A 23,832-nucleotide genomic window follows, 5' to 3' on the forward strand; every position below is an offset into this window, starting at 1 on the left:
AAATTTTCCTAGCAATGTTCAGAAACATAACAGGAAGTAAGGCCTTTAGCACCAATAAAGAGAGTCGCAAGATGCAACTTTGACCAGGAGGGTCAAAACGTACATAATGCAAGGGAGAAAAAAAAAGCATAGCAAGGCATAGAGCTTTGTACAGCAACAAAAGCCATGATAAACAGGAAAAACTAGAAGGAAGTGACAGAGTAATAAGTTGTGAAGACAGTGCTGAGGCAGGAGTGTGGTAAATAAGCATAAAGTGAAAAAACCGCAGACTCTTGCAAGGGAACATATTACAAACCATGCTGGCACAGTATTACAAGAGTGATTGAATTACTGTAAGAGAAGCCTACAGACTGCGCAAGAGAGAGAAACCTTGCAAAACACACAAATAAGATATACAGCATTACCACAACCTATTCAGCTCTGAAGCACTGTACAGATTTGACAGCAAGTGCCAAGACTGTCTCTAACATTCTACCTTAAGTAAGACCCCAGTCCAAATGCTATTCATAACACTGCACAAAAGTGCCAGCATGCCCTTCTGAAAGCACTGAGGTATTGTGACACTAAAGTAACTATGGTGCTCTGTTAGAGTCCACTTACCAAACAGCAAATTAACAGTAAATCAGATAATTTTACACTGACGAAAATTTGTGAAGTGGCATATTCTGAAAAAGAATTAAAGTTACAATTGAAAACCTAACAGGGAAACAGGCCAACCATTAGAAAAGTTACAGTATCAAAATTCAGGCTGATGTTTAATGGGGATGTCAAAATAATAGACTAAATTTAAGCAACATTAACACTGTTGATGCAAGTACATTTTAAGTGAATCTCCTACAGTATATGTAGCAAAGTCTTCAAAGAGAGGTAAAATGAAGCTGGTGTTTTCGAGGACTAACTTGTGCTTATGCTCATTCACTTCTCTCAGACATGCATTGTGATCACAAATGTCTTAATTTCTACATTACTCTGCATGTATAATGCATACATTTCAAAATAATAAAGTTAAGCAATCCTTTCTCAAAGGTTCATATCACGTATAGGGTAATATATGTTATTTTGCATTGATATTAGTCCAAAGCAGTCAAAACCACTAATGACCTTTGAACTCCGAAACATTGCTGAGATGCTGGCAGAGCAGTGTTTGTAAACACTTTCAGATAACATGTGTGAACATAGGTTATATTTAAGCACTTTTGCACCCACGTTTATTAGATTAATCAGCCTGCAGTCCTTGGGTAGTGAAATTTTTTATACAGTGTGGTACTGGCATATGGAGATAGGGAAAGAAAAAAGAAAAAGCAGACATATGATAATGGTGTCACGAGCTGTAGTTGCAATAGCCAGCATCATGGAAAAGGCAGCTGCAAAATCTTCTCTAACTTTGTCACTTATCACAATAATAATTAACCCACAGAAACATCAGATCTCCCTGTAATCTGTGTCCCCCAGATTTCCTCTCAGCAGAGGAAAAAAAAGTCTCCAAAGATAAAATCCTGACAAGTTATCACTGCTCAGAATGAATTCTTGTTAATCTGTACCAAATTATGCAACCAAAAAAAAAAAAGCCAAGACAACACTTCCTCTCCCCAGCTCATTAAGGGCACAAGATTATTACCATAACATTACTCGGGTAGGAAGAGACCTTAGAGGTAATCTAGTTCCAAAGCTCTGTCATGGGCAGGGACACATTCCACTAGATCAGGTGGCCCACAGCCCTGTTCAACCTGGCCTTGAACATTTTCAGGGATGGGGCATCCACAGCTTCTCTGGGCAACCTGTTCCAGTGCCTCACCTCCCTCACAGTAAATAATTTCTTCCCAATAGCTAATCTAACCTACTCCATCAACTTTAAGCCACTCCCCCTTCTCTCATCACTGCATGACCTTGTAAAAAGTCCCTCTCCATCCCTCTTCTAGCAAAATCAAAAACTGTGCTGCAATACACAAGCTGCTGGGTCTCTCAGACATACACCTTTGAAATGTGGCTGAAAAAACCTCAACAGACCTTATTCACTCATGTCAACCTTCCCTTGGCAGCTACTTTAAATTAAAGAACTATCCTGTTAGAGGGAGGTAAGTAAATCTTGATGAGACATTTGTAACAAATACTTAAATATTGCAGGATGACAAAACAAGACGCAGAAAGCACTGACGGCATTCCTACAGGACGGTGGTTTCACAGGCCATCAAGATAAAGTTGTAGATCATTACTTCTGAAAAGGACTTGTTTTCCTGCCTCTTCTGAGTTTTTAGTGATCTGAAACATCTCACACAGGTCTTTGTGAAGTCTTGGTCTGCTATAGAATAGAGGGCATAAGGTCTCATTCTGAACAGGAACAAGAAAATGTGAGATTATTCTCCTCTTGGTAAAAGAAAGGCAAAAAGGATTAGCTCCTCACACCTTCTTTACTTTACATATTATATATATAATGAAATATATCTATCTATTTAACAATATATTTAACTATGTATATATAGTTAACACACTCCCAAAAACTGGTACCTTTATTCACAGAAGAAAAAAAATTAAATCTGCTACTGGTATATCACATTGGTCAGTGCATTCAATACAACTGAAAAAGATTGGAGGATCTTAAAAAGTATTACAGGCAACCCCTAAATTCATTAAAGTGTTAACAGCATCATAGCTTCACCAAAACTAATATTAGCAGACATAAAATCCTACCAACCTTAATGTAATAGTATAAAGACAGTTCTTCATAAGAAGTCACAGGCAGACAACAAAAAAGCTCCTGTATCTCATAGCGGGAACTTTTTATACAGTCATCTGATCATTTTACAATTAAGTAACCAAGAATACTTTTTCAAACTCTCAAGGGGTCCAAGTCCAGACAATGAGACCCCTTTGAGTTTCCTTGGGACTCAGCCCCATGGCGATGTAATGGAGAGAGAGACACCTTTGATCCAGTTGTTCGAAAACAACTGGACCAATTTTAATAACACAAAACAACAAACAATAAGGTGTCCACTGTGTGGGAGTGAACTGCACCAAGGCAGTAACAAGGGGCCAAAGGCAAAAGAGGGGGGTCTAGCGTCAGAAAGGAGTACTTATACACCCCACTGTGGGTGGGGAGTTAAGGTGGGGTCTGAGGGGAGGGTCCAATGGGGGAGAACGATTAAGAATATTAAAATTCTTGCACCAAAAATTAACCTATGACAACACAGAGAGCGAGGAGCCTTCTAGTAACTTTTGCATACTTGAATATGTGAATAAGTTTCTTGCTTATTGCATTTAGAATGGGGTTGCCCAAGGCATTTTCCACGGGCTCTCTTCTTCCCCCGAGAAAGCACCCTTACAACTTTTTATAGAGAAATAGTTCTATTTCTTCTGTATGTAAAATAATGGATGCACAATAATGTCCTTGGGACAACTGGTTACAGGATCAGAACACAAATAGTTTCTCCTCTACTCTATCCTTCTAGTTACAAAGAAGGATGAGAGAAGAAACATCACAAGAAGATCAAGCAGAATATAATACCTAGCTCCATAACTGGTGCCACCAGCAGAATTTTGGGTTTCTCGATCCATTGTTGGTTTACATGACACCATGGCCTGCTGGCAACTGCTGGGGTATACTTGTCTCAAAGAGAAGAAAAGGATTTTTCCATAGGTACTAGCAGGGCTCATTGTAAGTGCTTTAAACTAATTTAAAGAGGGAAGGGATAAAATCAGGCATGCTAGAAATAAACTTGGGGACAGCCTGTCAGTATTGAAAGGACAGTATGCTAGTGAGGGCCTTCTGCCAGCCCAGTGGAGGCAGGGGATTGAGATCCATGTTGCAGCAAAGACACAAGGGTTACAGATGTCCTAGAACCCAGATGTATTTGAAAACTGCCACACAGGAAAAGTTTATTCAACAGTTGGACTTGATCATCTTGGAGAGCTTTTCCAACCTAAACTATGCTATGATTCTGTATTTTCCTATGTGAATAAGATTTTTTCCTACGTATAATATTATATAATAAATATACATTAATATAATTACGTTTTGGATAATAAATATATATGTGCAGGTTTTTGTCTGCATGTGAAGGTCAGAGGGATGGGGCATACGTAAGCAATCATTGTCACAGCTCTAGTACATCTCATTAGGAAGCAAAACATGGAGGCAGAGAAACACAAGGGGACGCTGCAATGATACAAGTAAGGCTGAATAGCATACTATTATAAAGTACTTATTTCTTATACTTATCTGTTCAAATTTAAGCCCACAGAAATACTACTATTGCATTACTGTGGAGGCCTACTACACTATTACTCTTTATTTAGGGACCTTGCAGATGTCAGAGATTTGAAAACTGAAAGACAGATCAAACAGGAAACCCAGAATCACCTGTGGCACTGATCTCTTCATAAACGGAAATAATTATTCTTAAAACAAGAATTAAAACACCTTGGTCTTGTTTTAAACCTTTCTTCCCCTTGAGAGGAGTTTTATAATGTAGCTGAACCAGTTGCACTGCAGGGTACTGCTCAGAGGCACCCCCTCTTTCCTCATTTCTCCTCTTTTTCAAGGATGTCCTGTGCTGACATTTGTTTGATCCCACAGTGAACTGAGATTCATAACCCACCACATAACTATTACTCAACATGTAATATTAGAATTTCATCAGTTCAACGTAGCAAGCTTGAAAGGATGCAGCAAGATAATCATGCAGCCTAACAGGCAGCAAAGGTCTCCCAGTAATCCTTCTCCTGTGCTGCCATCCATACCAGCCAAAGAAGATATCATTCCAGTATTGATGCACATACAATCCTGCTTCAAATCACTCACTCAGCTGAAAGTTAAATCTGTCTTTTGTTTTCTTCCACATAAGATTGTCTTCTGCCAAATTAGAGTTCAGGCATCTTACGGAAGGCTGCACAAAGCTCCAGACCACGTTCAAGAGGGCTCTGAACACGCTGCCAAGATCACAGGAGAAGAGAAGGAATAGGGTCTCCTTCCATCTCGTGCTTCAGCGGGATTCCAGAAGAGCTGACCATAGATTTGGGTCAGTCCCCTAAAAACTGTTCCACAACTAACTCAACATCACAGTTTTCCTTCACAGCATTCACTCCCTTATAGGTTGCTCCTCATCTGCCAGAAAAAGCTAACTTGAGTTAATGAGTAACAGAAAACACTGCCAGTGTTCAAAAGTGACTCTTGAAGTAATACCTGAGGCATACCCCTCTTCTACCTTTCTTGACTGAAAGGAAGACATCAGCCTATAGAAATATGCTAGTGCCAGGCACCCTTGCTTAGCTGTTGGCCTGGGTCAAACCACTGCACTGGTCAGTCACTGCTCTCAGACATTCTTTCCCATCCTCCACTTTTGTCACCTGCTCGCATCCAATTCAACAGCCATATGGACATTAACGAGCCTAATACTTACACAACCATCAGATCCAGCAATAGGGAGGAGCAGAAACAGACAGGTGTGGACAACAGGAAAGGACGTAAGGGGAAAAGCTAATGTAATTAAAAACATTTAAGAAGTCACTTGACCTTGATAAAATGCTCAGAGATAGGAGGAAGTAGATGAGTCTGAAAGAAGAACATGGTAGGTATGATTCAGGTGTGCACTTTGTAGCAGAGACTGTGTGGCTGTCTGCCAGCAGAAAAACAGTCATAGGTTTGTGCACATCTGCAAAACCACTGAAAACAAAAAATGCAATCCTGCTGTTTGCATACTAGGGGTTCATGTTGAAAAGCATGGTACAACTGTGCTTCATCACATACCAGCTGAGTCTACAAGGCAAATAAAACATTTCATTCACTTTCAATGCATATTTTCTCCTGTACTACACATAACCTCCCCAGATAAAATGAAAAGGATCTTACAATGTAATGCACTGAAATCACAATTGGTAGTGGAGAGGAAGAGAAATGATTTTTTAAAAAAAGTTAAGCTAAAAGAAGCTTAAGAGTCAAAACTTAAAAAAAAAAAAAGTCAAATTAAAGCTCTTGAACTGGAATTGATCAAGAAAGAACCACAACTGTGATCACTGTTAGTTTTATAGAAGGTGAGTGTTTCAAAAACCAAACATCAATTTGCTTTTTCAATTTTGGAAAGGAAGCATTCAATCTGTGGTTAAGAATAAGGACAAAAATCAAAAATGTAGAAGAGTTAAAGTCCTATCTAGTGCTATTTGCCATTTCAAATTTAAAATCGCCATGCACTACTGAAAATCTTTAACCAGTATTTTCGAAGTATTACCATGAAGTCACATTCAGTACATGCAATCCATAACTTGATACAGTCTTTTCTAAAACAGGAGGGCAGCGGGGGGGAATTAAAAATGCTTTTAAATATGTTTTACAATTTTAAGTAGAAAAAACTCCGACCTTATCTTTCAGGAATAAGAAAGAGCAAACACTTGAGACCTCAGCTTAAAGCCAGCGAACACTTCCTCTTCTACTCCCCTCCCACTCCCTCAGGATAAAAGGAGAAACAAACAGCCATACAATAGGCTCTGGCTGGACCTGACGCAATAGGAATCCTTTTACTGACCAAATCTTTGACAGTTCACAATTCAGCAAGCTGGAGTTTACACAGCAAGTTGCCTACAACACATCCATTACTACATCACGCTAAACATTAAAATAAACACACCGTTTTCCCTTGTAGACAATCTGCAGTCTGCCATCAAAATAGCAATTTATTCCCTGCTTCTGCTTTCCCACACCCTCAGCCCACCTGTGGCTATAAAACAGTCAGCACCACAAGACAAATCGGATCAGCCTGCTGATCAAACAGGGAACTACCCCACAGAAAAAACTTGCTTGCTGATCTGAGTCGCCACATAGCCACATGCTCACTAAAGGCAGATTAGAATGGCAGAAATGTTTAGAAAGGTATAGCAGAAGGAAGACATTTGGATTATCCCCTTGAGCATCAAATCAAGATTCACTAAGGCATAGAGACAGAAATGTTTTTTGGTACTCCTTGCAACAAACACTATGCAAGTTTAGAAAACTACTGCATCCAACACAATTTGTGTTTTGTTTATGAAAGCATCTCCAGAGGATGGCCATAACTCTGGGCCAGATAAACTAACCACTGCAGACATCTTTTAGTAAAGGATCAATCCATCAATGTTTGGGAGTTCCTAAAACACAAAGCTTTAGAACAATTTTATTTTGAGACTATTCAGTTTGGTTTTCTGACTTTTATTTTGAAAATCTGGTAAGATTAAACTAGCTCAGCCTCTATTATTTAATAAGGCACAAGTCTAAATGATAACATAATTTACTGAACATTACATAATGTGCATCCTACAGACCCCAGGCTGCTCCTTTTGTGATCTTTTTCTGGTTTCCTCTCCCTCAAAACTTCCATAATAGTTAACTGCCAGTAACAGAATTATGTTAATGGCTAATGAGAAACTATATTAACAAACCATATGGCAGGTTCAATGCCAACATTTTTTCTTTATTTTCAGAGTATGACAGTTTGATTTTTATTTCATCAATTCAGCAACAAGTGTTTCCAGAGTACAAAACAGCATACTGCTGAGAAAGACATTCAAACACCAATTCACGCAAGTTTGAACACACAGTCTGGGACCATATTACCCACAGCTGGGGTAATAAAAAAGCTGTAAACCTTGTCTGGCCTACACAACTGTCAGTGAGAGGGTCACTGCCCTGGTGCTGCAAATGCCTTGGAAAGCTTGAATATGTCTCCTGTATAAAAGATCACATGCTGAACGAAGCAATTATATTAAAAAAAAAATGCTTTGAAAGAAAATGTTCGGTTAAAAAACCACTTCTACACTCAACATCATGTTTGACTGCATTTCAGACGGTTTGCTTTGTTGGTTTTTTTTTGTTTGTTTTTTACATTTCCAACAGATACGAACCAGAAAAACAAACTCGGCAAATTTTACCTGTCTTACATCTACAAAAACCCACAATACTTGGTTTGTACTGTCAAAAAAAATTTACGGACCTCACCACTACACAATCTGCACAAAAGAATCTTCTTGGCAATGCAGGTACAAAACATATGTGTCATCTCTCATAAAATGCTAAAAGGAAGTGTGAAGTAACAATTTTTAACTCAATTTTAACTCAGTTTTTAACTCAAAGTATTTCAGTATAAAGCACCTGGAGCATTTGCTCCATAACAGCTCAGTACATTAACCAATACCTGGTTTTAATCAGCTTGAATATTTTAACAATGTGTGCATATGACCAGACAAGTGATACTTCCATTTCATAAAATAAGATGTAGCCTACTACCCATTATTAAATCAAAGCAGCAGTCATCTGGGAAATCATTACAACATGGGCAAACTGAATCAAGATCAAGGCAAGTGCTTAATAAGAATAGGACCACTGCAAACAACATAAAGTGAATCGTTAATTTCATTTACAGATTCCTCTCCTCATGGACTATACTGTTAACAAATCCAAGATGAGCCCTATCAACAGAGGGGGAAGAAAACAAAACAACCTTTCGTTTACAAAGAGGTGTTTCTAATAGTGGAACTCAAGTGGTCAAAACCAGACCAAAACAGCTACCAGCACAAATGGGCAAAGATAGGTTGCTAGTTTTCTTGCTGCTTTAACGAAAAAAGGTGGAAGCCAGTGTTCAAAAAACCTGCTATAAGAAATAAAACTATTCCTCAGCAAAGCATTGCAAGTAGCACTGCCAAGAAGGCCCTAATCTTTCACTCAGTACAAAGCATCCCTTCAGCTTGCTATCTTACAAGTTGACACTTGTAAGAATGTTTTCTACTTTAGCTGTCCAAAGAACAGTGTAAGACTTTCTTTATACATGCTGAAACTGAAATAATTTGATTCACGGTATGAATTCACCCAAGCCATTTATGAGAAGATACAGTCTTGCATAGGTCATTGTCACCTAATGTATATAAGAAAATGCAAAACTAGTCACCTTGCAATTAGCAAAATGAAAGTATTTTCTTAGTCTATAGGAAAACATCTCTCACAATAAAGTAATTAATAATTTCTTTTGAACAGTAGTCTTCAGCAAAATGTAAAACCAATATTAAGTGTGTCAAAACTACAGTATTTTAGTTCAGTCAAAACGCAATTTAAAAATCCTAGTGAACTCCGACACCATTATTTAGCATTACGCCATTCTCAGGAAGTGATGGATACAAATACTGAAGGGTGCTCTAGTAAACCAGTAAAACTATTTATATGTTTAGCATGTCATAGAGCAGCTAGGACAAAAATTTCAGATTCCAATTTTTAGAGTAGTTTATCATCTATCTTTCTACTCATCCACCCTAATCAAAATTCATGGTTTTGTGGAAACAGTTCATGTAAAGCATCAACTTTAAACATCTTTTAAGTCTTTGTATCCTGACAAAAGTTGACAGAAAGATTATATTTTTCCCCATCCCACAATTTAGCTTCTTCCACTCCAGCTCACATACAAAGCTGGATGCTTTTTTGCCCTATAAGAGTTCCACTAATCCAACCAGTTTCATTTCCATTTAAATACTCCAAATCTTAGAGCCTTCGATCTTCCCCTTCCCCACAAACCACTCTAAGAGATGTGACCAGTAGGCTTTAAAATCAACACACATCTATTGTACTATCTTCCCTCTTCTCAATCTAAGTACACCATCCAGATTGCCATGAGTCCTCTCCTTTACATGAACATTAGACAGTCTTCAATCTAGGCTTAGGTTTCTTGCATTCTGGTAAATCATCCAGGGCCACTAAGCCTTTAATGTTTACCCCAAAGTTTACAGTCTGAGTCTTATCGTCCTGACTCTCACTATTAAGAAACAGGCTTGCCCTAATTGTCTTCAACATTCCTGGTTTTCTCCCACACTGTTAAGCACTCTTAGATTTCTGGTCCTGCACTGTTTAGCGTTCCCCATTTATCAAGCTTGTAATACAGAAACTCATTCAACCACAATTTTAGTATATAAAAAATCACCTCCTGTTTTTATCAGACGTATCTTCCCCTAAGGATTATCTAAATTTAAGCCTTATGATTACATGGTGTCAGGTAAACTTTAACTTGTTTAAAACAAGCAACACACAAAATTCACAGGCTCCACACAGACCTCTTTCTTAGTCTATTGTTCCATAATAGTCCAGATAGCTGCCTCAGTGTCATCTTTCACAAAAAAAATCACCACACAGCAGAGGTTGGAAGGCATCTCTGGAGGTCAGCTATTCCAAATGCCTGGCTCTAAATGGGGTAACTAGATTAGGTTGCTAAGGACCAGCCAGTTTTTCCTGTCTCCAAGGACAGAGCCTCCACAAACTCTCCAGAAAGCCTGTTTCAATGTTCAGACATGACTGTCTTTTTAGCTTTAAAATTACAGTCCTTCTCTTGAATTTGTCCTTGTTGCTTTTCGTCTTGTCACAAAGCACCACTGAGATGAGTCTTGGACCTCACAACCTTCACTTCCCCAAACAATCAGGTACTCACACACATTAATGGGATCCCTCTGAGCCTCATCCATGCAGAGTTCCAACTCTCAGTGCCTCCTTGATTGTTGGATGCTGCAGTCTCACCATCATCTCTGTAGCCCTAAGCCAGACTTGCATCAGCATACCCATGACTCATGCTGGAGACCAAAACAGTGCTCTGCACTCCAGATACAGCCTTTCTGATGCTGTGTAGAACAGATGGATCACCTTCCTCAACCTGCTAACAACGCAGTGATAGCCAAAAGTATGCCACTGTTCATAATCAAACTGATGCTTGATTGACTGACTGGCAGCAATCAGCACTCACAGGTCCTTCTCTGCCAAGCTGTTTTCAAGCTCAGCATGTGCTGATGCACGGAGTTATTTCTGCCAGGTGCAGGACATAGCATTTTCCTGGGCTGAACTTCATAAGCTTCCTGTCAGACCATTTATCCAGCCTGTCTGGGTCTCTCTAAACTCATCTGGTCTATTAGCCACACTCTCCAGTTCTGTACCATGAGCAAACTTGCTGACCCTGTCACATACTCCATGCTATTAATGACAATGTCAAATGGCCCTGGCAATCATTGATACCTGATGATTTCATGCATCTCAAACTGCACTCCCTCAATAGTTTCCATCTTCTATCACAAGCTACTATTATCATATCAATGCACTGTGCATACAGCAAACTATGAAAATTTGCTTCAGCTTCAAGCTAAAGTACTCCAATTTCCTTCACAGTGTTGAAAAAAATGGCTTTCACCTGTGACTCTAAGTTGTTAGAGGACACTGTCCCACCCTGCAGTACACTGGTGCAGCCTCCCCTCAAGTCCTGTGTCCAGTTTTGGGAACAACAATATATTTAAAAAAAACCAAAAGATATAAAGCAATTAGAGATAATCCAAAGGAGGGCAACTAAGATGATGAAGGGTCTGGAGGGGAAGCCTTATGAGGGAGGAGTGGCTGAGGTCACTTGGCTGTTCGGCCTGGAGGAGACTGAGGGGAGAGCTCACTGCAGTTACAACTTTCCTGTGAGGGGAGGAGGAATAGCAAGTACAGATCTCTTCTCTGCGGTGACCAATGACAGGAACTGAGGCAATAGCCTGAAGGTCAAGGAAGGTTTAGGCTGGATACTAGGAAAAGATACCCCCTGCAAGGAAGTGATCAAAGCATCAAGTCTGCCAAAGCTAAAGAAGTGTTCGCACAACACTCTCAGGCACATGGTGTGACTCTTGGAGCTGTCCTGCGCACAAACAGGAGCTGGACTTCAGTGATCATTGTGGGTCCCTTCCAGCTCAGGACATTCCTTTTATTCTCACTTCTGCATTCCCACACCCTATCAATTTTCTGGGTTCCTCCCCAGTAACTGTACTTGATTTCCAATCTTTGCATTGCTATCTTTCAGATTTGCCTCACTACAATGTATCCGCTTGCTGAAAACCCATAGGACATGAAGTTTTATGGATGTAACACTTGCAGTAAACACTTTGGTATTTCTGCTTAGAGTAGGGCCCATCATCAGTGCACAGATTATGGTAGAAAAGGGTTACTCAGGGAAAAAGCAGGAAGACAAAATGTCACCTCTGATCAAACAGAAGCCTCAGATAACTTTCCGGCTTTTTCTGCTTCTCCAGTGTCCCAATTTATGGTCAAACACTTAAGTATTTCTTTTGCTTGTTTTTAACCCTCAAAGTACTTTTGTAAAAAGACACCGCTAATCAGATCATGAATTTACTTTGTTCCACACATACAAGATCACAGATAACCATCTGTTTGTTATTAGAGTCACCAACACTTTGCATCATCCTTGTCATCAGCTACAACACTGGAAAAACTACTTACCTTGAAGAAGACAACCTGCATAAAACATGTGTAAGTGTAACTTGTTCAAGTTGAATAAAGGTTCATTTAAGTCACATACCCAAAACCAGACATGGCATTCTGCATCTGCTAGACATCTTCCAGCCACTTCCTGGAGAAGCTCCAGTACAATCACACTTTGCAGTTCTCTGAGTATGGTTATCAACAGGAGGCAAGGGTACCTCTCACCTCATAAAGTAGTTGGATTATCTTCATCAAAGTCTACCAAAGTGTTTGTTCACTTATGCCTGGCAACACTTGATAATAACAGAAGAGTTCTCTAAATATTGCCTTTTAAATTAGATATACACTAGAACCTACCTGGCTCCTATCTGCAACAAGATGTGTCTGCAGCAGTTCCACAAATCAAAGAAAATGCAACTCAGTCATGGCTGAGTAGCTACTGCTGCTCTTAACAGCTATCTTACCCAATCTATTGCCAGATACTGAAAAATATAAGGAAGTCCAAAAGAGGAGACAGTCCTACCAACACACAAGGTGAAAATGAGATGACAATGAGAAGCAGGGAGATTAGAGCAGGATAAACCTGGACACAAATTATAGACTGAGAAAGAAGTGGTCAAACAGGAAAAAATAGGGTTGACGATACAAACAGGCCCAAGAGAAATAAAATTAAGAACTGTCACAATTACTATGCAATAAGAGATTATTAACCAAAATATTAACTTCACATTTAAAAAAAAAGCAGAAGTTAAACATCTGCTACGTGGAGATTTTTGCTTAGGTTTGGAAGCCTTGTTTAAGAAGTTTTTCAACAGTTGCAGAAGCACCTCAGAAAACCTGAGTTTTATGCATCTGTGCAAACTGAATTCCCTCCTTGTGACCATACACACAATAAGGCTATTAATTACTTTAACTGCAGTTTCATCTAGGTTTTTTTTTTACCTTTATGTGTTTCTGAAAAGCCTTGATTTTCACTCAGCAGACAAGGCCCAGTTACACCCAAATACCACAAAAATGCAGAATTCATTATTTCTTAATTGACTACTATAACTAAAAACTTGTTAAAATAATTTGTCTAAAACCAGCAGAATGTTTATCAGTTAAGTGACACACACTACCTTTCCCACTTACACCTGGGAACCAAGAAAATGAGCAACCTCAATATCAACCGCCTTAAAGTGATTTCCATTAAGTGCCATAATTAGAATTGCCACTGTCAAGTGGGACAAGAACAATGAAGACTCTAAGCCAGAATGTGACTTCACATGAGTTCAGATTTTTGACCAGATAAACAAAGACAGAAAGACATATAAATAGTTTAAGAGAGTGACCAAACATTATCTAATGTCTTTAATATCTTTACTGAGGACCCAGATAAGGGGAACAGTATGTTGTTGACAATGACACTAAATCGACCAGTAGTGTTGGTTTGCTGGAGAGTGGGAAGACTCTGGAGAGGGATCTAGATCGATAGGCCAGGATCAATTGTGAGGTGGTGTTCCACCAAGGTAGAAGTGATGGGGGGGGGGGGTAAAAGTGAGCTGCTGTGGTGCTTAATTTCTGTCTGGGCTTAAGCCATGACACTGGTTCAACAAGGTGAACTCCTGGGTCCTTCTCTGGAGTCAAACAACCCCATGCAGTGCTACACACTGAGGGCAGAGCAGCTGGAAAGCTGCCCATCAGAAAGGGACCTGGAGGTCCTGATCAACACCTGCCTGCACATGAGCTTGGCATGTTTCCAGGAGGCCAAGAAGGCAAACGGAATCCTAGCTTATATCAGAAATAGCATAACCAACAGGACAAGGGCAGTGATTGTCCCTCCTTACTGGGCACTGGTGAGGCCACAGCGTGAATCCTCTGTTCAGTTTTGGGCCTCTCACAACAAGGAAGACATTGAGGTGCTGGAGCTTGTCTAGAGAAGGGCAACAAAGCTGAAGAAGGGTCTAGAGAGTAAGTCCTGTGAAAAAGCAGCTGAGAGAGCTGGGGTTGTCCAGACTGGAGAAAAGGAGGCTCAGGGGAGATCTTATTGCTCTCTACAATTCTCTGAAAGGAGGATGTTGCCAGTCGGGGGTCAGTGTCTTCTAGGCAACCACTGACAGGACAAGTGGAAATGGTTTCAAGCTCTGTAAGGGGAAGTTCAGGTTGGGTATCAAGAAGAATTTCTTCATGGAAAGGGTTGTCAAGTATTGGAATGGACTGCCCAAGGAGGTTGTGGAGTTGTCTTCCCCAGGGATATTCAAGAAATGGACACAGCATTTGGTGTTAAGGCTTAATTGACAAAATGGTCATCAGTCAAAGGTTGGAATCAATGATCTTGAAGGTATTTTCCAACCTAAATGTTTCTGTGTTTCAAACCCATTCAAAGTAGAAGAAAGAAGTGGCAAGAACCAGATTTTGCAAATCCCGTATGGAAGAACCGTACCTTAGATTTCCAAACCCTACAAGTTTGAATGCAATTACAGCATAAACCAATGCAAAAGAAATACTGTCTTGATCTTAATCTCAACAACTGCTGAAAGCATTTCAAGACGAAAAATGCTTACTTGGATAACTTCATTTACCTACTTAATTCACATGTTCTAAGTGTTTTGCTAAATCAAATTTCTTAAATATCAATGGGAAACCACAGAAGAATGACTGTTCAGTCCACAACAGCTTTACTGACATGTTACAGGAATATCTTACTACTCCAGTGGCACAGATGGGACCTTCCAACTCACCAACACAGCATGGCTAGACACAGTGCAGATGGAGTACAAGCAGTACCTCAATGACTTTAAAAAAATTAAACCAACAATACTGTCTGTAAGGAGAAAACAGGAAGACTAATTAGCTTCATCTTTCTTTTTTACTGTCTGTAATAGGAAAAATGTGTTATTCAGCATACGCCAAATATCACCTAATTCTATTCTAATACTCCATCCTCTGCCATAAAATGCAGTTTCTGTCCATAAGTGAAGACCCTTTCCTATCTCAGGGGTCTCCGAACAGGTGCTGTGTCTGCCATCCAAGATAAAACTAGTCTCTGTGAGATGAAGGGCACTAGTAACAGTGTCTAGTCACCAGAGTTTTCAGGCCATAATACCAGCAATCATCTTTCATTTGGAGCGCCTTCCCCGTAAACATGCTCCAGCATTCAAACCGGATACAGTTGATCACCTCCTTCACCATCCCAAAGGACTATCTTCCCTGTGGGACCAGGCCATTCCTCCACATACAGCTCCATTAGACAACCTCCCAGCCCTCCTCCCTTGCACAGGGCAATGGTAACAAGTGGAACATGTTCCAAATTCACCAGCACAGTGCCCTCTCCAGCTGTCAGCTACACCCCATCAGCTACTGTTTCCCAGCACCACTGCCCGTGCTGCACTGCTGCCTGGGATGGTGTCCACCACTTTATTTTCACTTCAAAGGGCAGCTGTGTGGTCACAGTATGGAAAGGTGTGGTCCTTTTTCCTCAGATCTGCTGAATCACCATAACCAGGGTAGCTTCTCCACAACCGCCTGTGAACCCAGAACAGTTTGCAGTTGGGTCACCTCAGTGCTACCAGCTGCCCACCTCCAACCACGGGCCATCGTTTTGCACTGAATGCTTAAATACCCCTACTGCCATCACCCCATTACCCTGTCAAAGGTAGTTTCTGACTCTGGCCCTACTGAGATGGCAATTCAAGAGCCCTGCTGGAAGCAGACCAGGGGCCTCAGAAGCTGAGACTGGATCATCCCAGCTCTTACTCACCCCCTCCACAACTGAAAAGTTTTCCACCTGTTAACACACAACTTATACATGCACTTGTAACACAAATTCCCATTAACAAAAAATACAACTCTTTCCAGATTTCACACCACCACAAACACTCTAGGTGCAGGCCACACCGGGTCCAACTGCTGCCTGCATTCCCCACCAATTACTGTCACAGACAAAACTGCCTCAACTCAGGCAATTCTATGTAAATTGCTGGCAATGATCAGGCAAGTAATTATCAATTGGGTATTGAGGAAAAAAAGACAAACTAACTAACTTTCTGGGAAGTACCTTTTGTCCTCCATCCCCAGGATCTCCTTCAGTAAGAAACATTTTCCCCTTTACCCTTCTATCTGAACTGCTCATTTGCATGGTTCCTTAAACTCAGTCCCTCCCCAACCCTTCAAGCAAGATGACACAGGAGGCAAGGGTCAGCACATAATGGTTTTTCTGCCACGTCTTACTTTTTACTCATTTTCTTCTACAGATGGTTGCATCTTAAACTGTTACTCTGCTCTAGCAAGTGTAACTGCTCAGAAGTGCCTTATATGTACAGGTTGGATTGAGTCTGTGCCCCAGTGTGGGCCTGCCGTGGGCTGCCATCTCCTCAGGGGAGAGTCAGCCATGGGGCTGCAACCCCAGCATGGACTGCCCACAGGTTACAGTCCCTTCAGGAGTGCCTTACCTGCAGCCCAAAGTGCACTCAGGAGTGTCCCTGCTCCAGTGCTGCCTCCACAGGAGGCAATCCCTTTGAGGGGGTAGCTCCTGAAGCATCGACTGCCCAAAAGCGTACTCTTCCCTCTAGCTCTTCTCTGTTCTTTCTTCTCACACGTCTTAGTATACCTCATCCTTCTGCCTCCTGTTCATAGTCTTGCACATCTTCCTTATTCATGTCTCCTGCCCATTTCAGTTGGCACTTATTCATAAAAGAGTTATGAGCAGTAGCACCACACACGCTCACTTGACTGGATGAGACTTAAGCATGCAATGGACTGTTTTAATTAGCTTTAAAGCTGACCAAAATCAGCCATGCCCAAAGTAGTCTCTTCCCCTACTAAGCACCATTCCTGTCCCCCAGGACTGAAACCCTGCCATTTGTGTCCAAGGTAATCCATACAGGTAGTTTTCAAGAAAGAAGTTAATTATCCAAGTGAATATAAGATCTAAGGATAACTGAACTACAGTAGAAGAAAATAAAACTATTAGAGCTTATTAGTGATTTCATACTAAAAAACAAATAAAGAAAATCATAACAACAGGCAAACAAATAAGGAAACAGAAGCAAATCTTTGGTATCCATAAATTCAATTCAGAAAGTGAGGACTGCATGAGGAGTGAAGTGGATTGAGAACCAGCTGAACAGCAGATCCCAGAGGGTCATAATCAGTGGCACAGGCTCTAGTTGGAGGCCTGTCTGTGGTGGTGCCTCCCAAGGTTCAATAGTGGGCCCAGTCTTGTTTAACTTACCCATCAATGACTTGGGTGAAGGGGCAGAGGCCTCCTCAGCAATTTCACCGGCAACACAAAGCTGGGAGGAGTGGCTGATACCCCAGAGGGCTGTGCAGCCCTTCAGAAGGACCTCAACAGGCTGGAGAGATGGGCAGAGAGGAACCTTCTGACATTCAGCAGAGGCAAATGCAGAGTCCTGCACCTGGGGAGGAACAACCCCAGGCACCAGCACAGGCTGGGGGTGACCTGCTGGGAAGCAGCTCTGTCCAGATGGACCTGGGGGTTCTGGTGGACAGCAAGCTCTCCATGAGCCAGCAGTGTGCCCTGGTGGCCAAGAAGGCCAGTGACATCCTGGGCTGCATTCTGAAGAGCATTCATTGCCAGCAGGTTTAGGGAGGTGATCCTGCCCCTCTACTCAGCCCTGGTGGGGCCTCACCTGGAATGCTGTGTCCAGTTCTGGGCTCCTTAGTAAAAGAGAGACAAAAAAGAGTGTCCGGCAGAGAACTCTGAAGATGATTAAGGGACTGGAGCACTTCTCATATGAGGAAAGGCTGAGGGAGCTGGGCCTGCTCAGTGTTGCAAATAGACGACTGAGAGGGGACCACATCAATGTAAACGAGTATCTGAAGGGAGGGTGTCAAGAGGATGGAGCCAGGCCCTTCTCAGTAGTGCCAAGCAATAGGACAAAAGGTGGAAACTGATGCACAGGAAGTGCCACCTGAATATGAGGAAGGACTTCTTTACTGTGCAGGCGACTGAGCAGTAGAACAGGTTGCTCAGAGAGGCTGCGGAGTCTCCCTCACTGGAGATATTCAAGGACTGCCTGGACACAGTCCTGTGCCGTAGGCTTTAGGATTTAATGGCTGGACAGGGATGGTTGGACCAGATGATCCACTGTGGTCCTTTTCCAACCTGACCCATTCTGTGAGCTTTGCTTTCAGTAGGGGCTGAGGTTTATCAAAGGTACCTATCAGATGCAGTAGAGCAGCAAGAAAGGAAAACAGATAAGCAGAAGTAAAGCAAACAGAAATTCAGGTATTTTCTAATCCTAGCCAGGATGCAAGAGTGGCCTTTCACTTAAGAGAGCAAAACAACTATCTACAAAGAGATGCATTCTTAATCCTTTCCCCACATACCCACAGAAAATTCCTCTGCCAGATTCTATCTGCTTTATCAGTCACTAAAATGCAAACACTGCTCACAAACTCTAAAGGCATTTCTACTTAGACTTATCCAAGAAGGACCTGACTCACTACTTATACTTCTTTTAATAGTACTATCATTATTTCTCAATACAAAAAAAGAAGTGTGCTTATGGTTGGCACAGAGTACTGTGCTCTTTCACTTGTTCTGGTGTAGAGCCATTGCAGTCAAATATCATACATTTTTATAAGCCCTGTACACCCCGACCTCCCACTATCACCGGGAAAGCCACACTTTACAGGTGTATACCAGCTCACAACTAACACCAAGCCTTCCCCGGCAGCACTAAGGACAACGGACCAAAGACCACTGCCCAGACCAGGAGGCAGAAACCCAGAGGACGGTTTTTACCCGAAGCACGACGGCAGGGACACAGCTGTGCCCTGAGCACGGCCAGGCCGACCCCCCGGTCTCTCGGCGGGGTCTGCGGGAGCCACACCGCAGGGAGGCAGGCGGGCTGACACCCAGGGGCAGGGGAGGCACCCTGGGCTGACACCCAGGGGCAGGGGAGCCGGCGGCCAGGGGCGGAAGCGGCGCGGCGGACGGGGCCCGCTGCGATGGCGGGTGGGTGACGGAACAACGCCGGCGCCATCCCAGCACCCCAGCGCTTACGTGTAGATGATGGACATGAAGTGCATGAGCCAGAGCACGACGAAGAGGATGAGCCCGAAGATGGCGAGTCCCTCCGAGGCCAGGGCCAGCACCGCCATCCCCGGGGGGCGCAGTGGCCCGGGCAGAAGCCGGCGGCGGAGCGGAGCGAGAGGAGGGCGACGCGGGCGGCGGTTGCTGCGGGCGGGCTCTGGGGCGGCTCCGGAGGCGCCGCTGCTGCTCCGCACCGGCCTGCGCACGGCAGCCGCTAGCGCACAGAGCCGCCTCCGCCTTTCTGTCAGCGCAGGAGGCGGGGCGGGCGGGCACATCCGTTACCGGCCCGGCCCCCTGCCCGCCGCCGCCGCCGCCGCCGCCGCCTGACCTTGGGTCCGTCCCGCTCGGGCTGCCGAGGGAGGTGCGGGGCCGCGGCGGCAGGCGGGGGGCGGGTGTCGCCGCCCCGCCCGGTCCCCCCGCCGGGGTGGCGTGCGGGCGCGGCGGGGGCGCTGGGTGCGTGTCGTCCAACTTTGGTGTTGGCCGCTGAGGACACCGCAGCCCCTTGTCCACGGAGGCGGGGATCGGGGGCAGCCGGATACTGCCGGTGTTGCCGAGCATCTCTGAGGAGGGACTGTGGGAGCTGGACGCGTTCAGTCTGGAAAAGAGAAGACTGAGAGGGGAATCTCATTAATGCATATAAATATCTCAAATGCGGGTGCCAAGACCAAAGTGCCAGAGTCTTTTTGGACAAGCCCAGCGACAGGACAGGGAACATGGCCATAAACTATATCAGAAGTTCCACCAAGAAGTTCCTCTCAACGTGAGAAACAACTTTACACACAGGTAGAGCACTGGAACAGGCCACGCAAGGAGGTCATGAAGTCTACTTGTCCCGAGACATTCCAAACCCACCGGCACTTGTTCCTGGTTCACCTGTTGATGGTGACCCTGCCTTGGCAGTGGGATTGAACGGGATGATCTCCAGAGGCGTCTTCCAAGACTAACTGCTCTGTGATTCTGAGATCTAGTATGGGGGACTGCTATAGGGCTGCATGGCCTGTGTTATTTTTCTTAATTTCCTTAGAGTCCAAACACTTTCGTGGCGATGTTGAATGCTGCAGGATGGGATTGCTATTTCTAGCACAGGTGTGCACCTGTAAATTGCTGGCAGTTCTGAACACTGTGAGTCAGGGCGGCTGCTCCCAAGGACTGGGGCAATTTCAGCAGTCATACTGCCATCTGTGAAGCCTAAGCAGTGCTAAAGCAACTTGGTGACTACCACCCGCCTTTGCTACGTTTGAATTAGTGCCCAGTTAATGAAAGAGTCAGTTGCTCATTACTAATCCTCTGAGCCAGCTATTCTTGCCTTTATTTCATTACAGTGTTTATGGCAATTCCTTTTACTGTGATGTAGCTCCGTTTTTGAGAGGGTTCATATACAGAAACCTCCCCACACTTCTGCTCTCTTTTACAGCTCAGCATTTTTGATCTGGGGTCAGAAATATCAATTTATCTTTTTGGGGTTTTGTTTTGATTTTGGGGTTTTTTGGGTTTTTTTGTGGGGTTTTTTGGTTGGTTGGTTGGGGTTTTTTTTGGTTTTTTGTTTGTTTGGTTTTTTTGCTTATTGTGTAATAGGCAAACATGCATTGCATTAACTGTTTTAAATTTAACCCCATTAATCTGGGGTATGCTGTGGGAGGATAAACGACTTGACTGGCTGTGCCTGCATGTTGAGCTTGCCAGAATAAGCATAGCCTTACATAAAAGTCTATGTTTACCTCTACATGAGAAGGTATACTTTTTCTCAGGAGTCTTGACCAATAACACAAGCTGAACATTGCAGTGTATGCATGTTCTCTAATAGGTTTTTTTTCCTCCACAGCTGTCTCTTATTAATGTAGGTAAAGGAGTGTTCATAAATTCTTCTAAGAACTCAATTGTGGTTCTGAAAAGTATTCTAGACACAATAACTGTAGAAAGAATTGGGTTTCAAGTTAGCTCTAGTTGTACGTGAGAAGTAAAGATACAGGAATTTAAAGGGAACTTACTGTCAGAAAAGATATGATCTTGCCTGGTGTGGAATTGTCCAAATTAAAAGTATAATTTAAGACTAAAAGTAAAAAGTTACTAATAACTGGTAAAAACAGGTGAGGTATCAGTCCATTCTAGTGCGAACACTGCCTGTGTAGTCTGTTAGTTCCTGGTTACTCTTAGTTTCCTCATAAATAAATCATGGGGCCAGCAACATGCCTTTTCACTGGCTTCAGTGATTTTTTATTTTAACTTCCTTAAAAATAACTTTTCAAGTAAAACAAATTACCTTAATTTTCAAATTCCCCTATTGTGTTTGTATGTCATTTGTAACTGAAAGTGGCAGGTTTTTTCCCTATTTGTTCCTGCATTTAGAGTCTAATGATCACATTTATATTGATTTAAGATTGCCTTAATGAGCTTTATAGGCATTTTTTAGCCATGTTTTGAACTGCCATGCTCAATGTTGGCACAGTCACAAGACTAGTTGAGTCAGAGAATTCAGAGCTGATACATAGGAATTGTTAAAATACAGCTCATATAATAACCCTTACCTGGGTGGCTTGCATCTCTCTTCTAAGGCAGAAACAGCCTATGCAAAAGAGTATCTTGGCTTAAAATGTGACAGTGCAGGGAATTGAGGAAGACTGAAGGCCTGTCTCCAGTAATCGGTAAAACAAATAATCACAGTTTATTTAACTGAAGCAGTAAAGCTTATTTTTTTGTCCTAGAAGGTGTTTGCCTGGGAGATTAGGTTGAGCGGCTGTTTATTGTGCAACAGGTAGGGTTAATGGCTGCATGCAAACAAACTTTGCTGAGGCTTCTTCATAAATAAAACTAATAAAAGTACTGACTCCTATAATTCAGCCAGCCATACTGATGAATGAGCAGTCCTCAAGCAATGTTCCACAGGAAAACGCCGAACTAGTATAAATTTGTCTGGAAAAGGATCCACCTTTTTGCCATGCTCTTTGTGATGTCGTTCTGCCCTCTGTTGTGTGGGGAGGAGGAATTCTCTCATGAGGTGTTTAAGGTAAAAAGCTGCAGCACTCAGTGTTCAAGTTGATGTATGGTTAAAAACCACAATCTTCAATGTACTTTCAGGATTGCAGTGGAGGAAAATTAGGCATGATAAAGCCTTCAACCTGAGCAACTTCTCTAGTCAAATTTGCTGCCAGATGGATTCTTTCAGCAGGTATATTAAGATCAGTGGGGGAGCAAAGAGTAAAGGTTGCCTGAAGCGTGGGGCTGCCTGGAGTTGTGACAGTTCAGTAGCAGGGCATGTACACTTGGTCCTCCCTCTGTAAGTGTGAAGTGCAACAATTCACAGAGAGCAGTGTTCTTCAAGTAGGGCAAATGTGCCTGCTCAAAGGTGCCTCATTATGCCTTGGGGCATGATACACCCTGGTGTTTTAATCAAGTGCTTGGGACTTTATGCAAATGTGTACTATGTTTAAATTAAAAACAAAATTAGTCCTCCCGTGTGCTATAAAGCTGCTGTTCTTGGTTCATTCAATCAATATTTTGCCAAAATATTGATTAATTTTTAACAGTGTTTGAGTGTTGAAGACTGTACAAGATTAATTTAATAGAAATCTCCATCATAAAGGTCCTTGGTGGCCTAGATATGAGACTTGTTCCAACAACAAAAATGATGCAATAGAAACACTCATGTAATTTTGAACTGATAAAAACAGGTAAATATAATTAGTTAACAAAGGAACAATAGTGGATTAACCTGTAGTGATACTGGTATTAATGCTGAGAAGGCTGTGGAAACCAAAACCACTAGTTTCTCTTAGTGGCGTATCTATGAAAGGTTTTAACCCTATACAGACCTCCCAGTTTTCTTCTCAACCATCAGCTTCTGTTGAAAACCATTGCTTACATAAGCTTTGCAAAGGGAAAATTGATCTAAGTCTCCATCCTCATATGGCAAGACAGTTTGTCTCCTGGATTACAGTTAAAATTCTCTTTAAAATCTGTTGAAATGCTATTTCAGAATTTGTATTAGTGTTTCCAAGTATATATTTTCCAGTTCACTTTACTGTTACTGTTTCTGTTTAGAATGGTGTCACTGACGATCTGGGCAAATAGAAGGTAAGGATGAATTTCCTTTCTCTTCGTTATGTGTAATTTTCCTTATGAAAATATAAAAATAAGGGGACAGAGAGTGAAAGTTTTCTCTTTGCTTAATGATTAGATCCATCAATGCATCTGCACTCTGAAACTGCTTTGTAAAATACCTTATTATAAAGGGAAGGATTTAAACTTTGCTAAGGATTGTGTGTCTTTGAAACTTGGTTTTAGTAATTTAAGTTCTGAGACATCTGTCTTCATTTACTAAAAAACCACTTCTGTTCCTTTTCTTTTAAATAAATCAAAGAAATGTGTGTATTACAGCTCTGTGCGTTTGTTATTATATAAATACTCTGCCTTGCATCTTCCTTTTGTTTAAAAGTTTAGATTATAAAAAAAGTATGCAGTTATTTGTTGGATTTGATACAGAAATCTATGCAATTGCTCTCTGCTTGTTAGCCTCCATGCCTAAGTGAGTTCACAACATTATCTAAGTCCTAGAGCACTT

The 23,832-nt window shown here is 42.1% G+C and overlaps 1 protein-coding gene across 1 annotated transcript in view; it reads right to left on the reverse strand.

The window, feature by feature from the left end:
* UGCG (UDP-glucose ceramide glucosyltransferase) overlaps nt 1–19,469 on the reverse strand; it is a 34,073-nt gene extending 14,604 nt beyond the window's left edge. Inside the window, exon 1 of the mRNA XM_066181433.1 lies at nt 19,245–19,469. Within this exon, the coding sequence (XP_066037530.1) occupies nt 19,245–19,342 (98 nt within the window). The 5' untranslated portion in view covers nt 19,343–19,469. The remainder of the gene's footprint in view (nt 1–19,244) is intronic.
* Between the last annotated feature and the right edge of the window lie 4,363 nt (nt 19,470–23,832).

This window comes from Chamaea fasciata, unplaced genomic scaffold (assembly GCF_029207755.1).
Source record: "Chamaea fasciata isolate MVZ Bird 193981 ecotype frontalis unplaced genomic scaffold, bChaFas1.0.hap1 SCAF_4, whole genome shotgun sequence".
Lineage (NCBI taxonomy): Eukaryota > Metazoa > Chordata > Aves > Passeriformes > Sylviidae > Chamaea > Chamaea fasciata.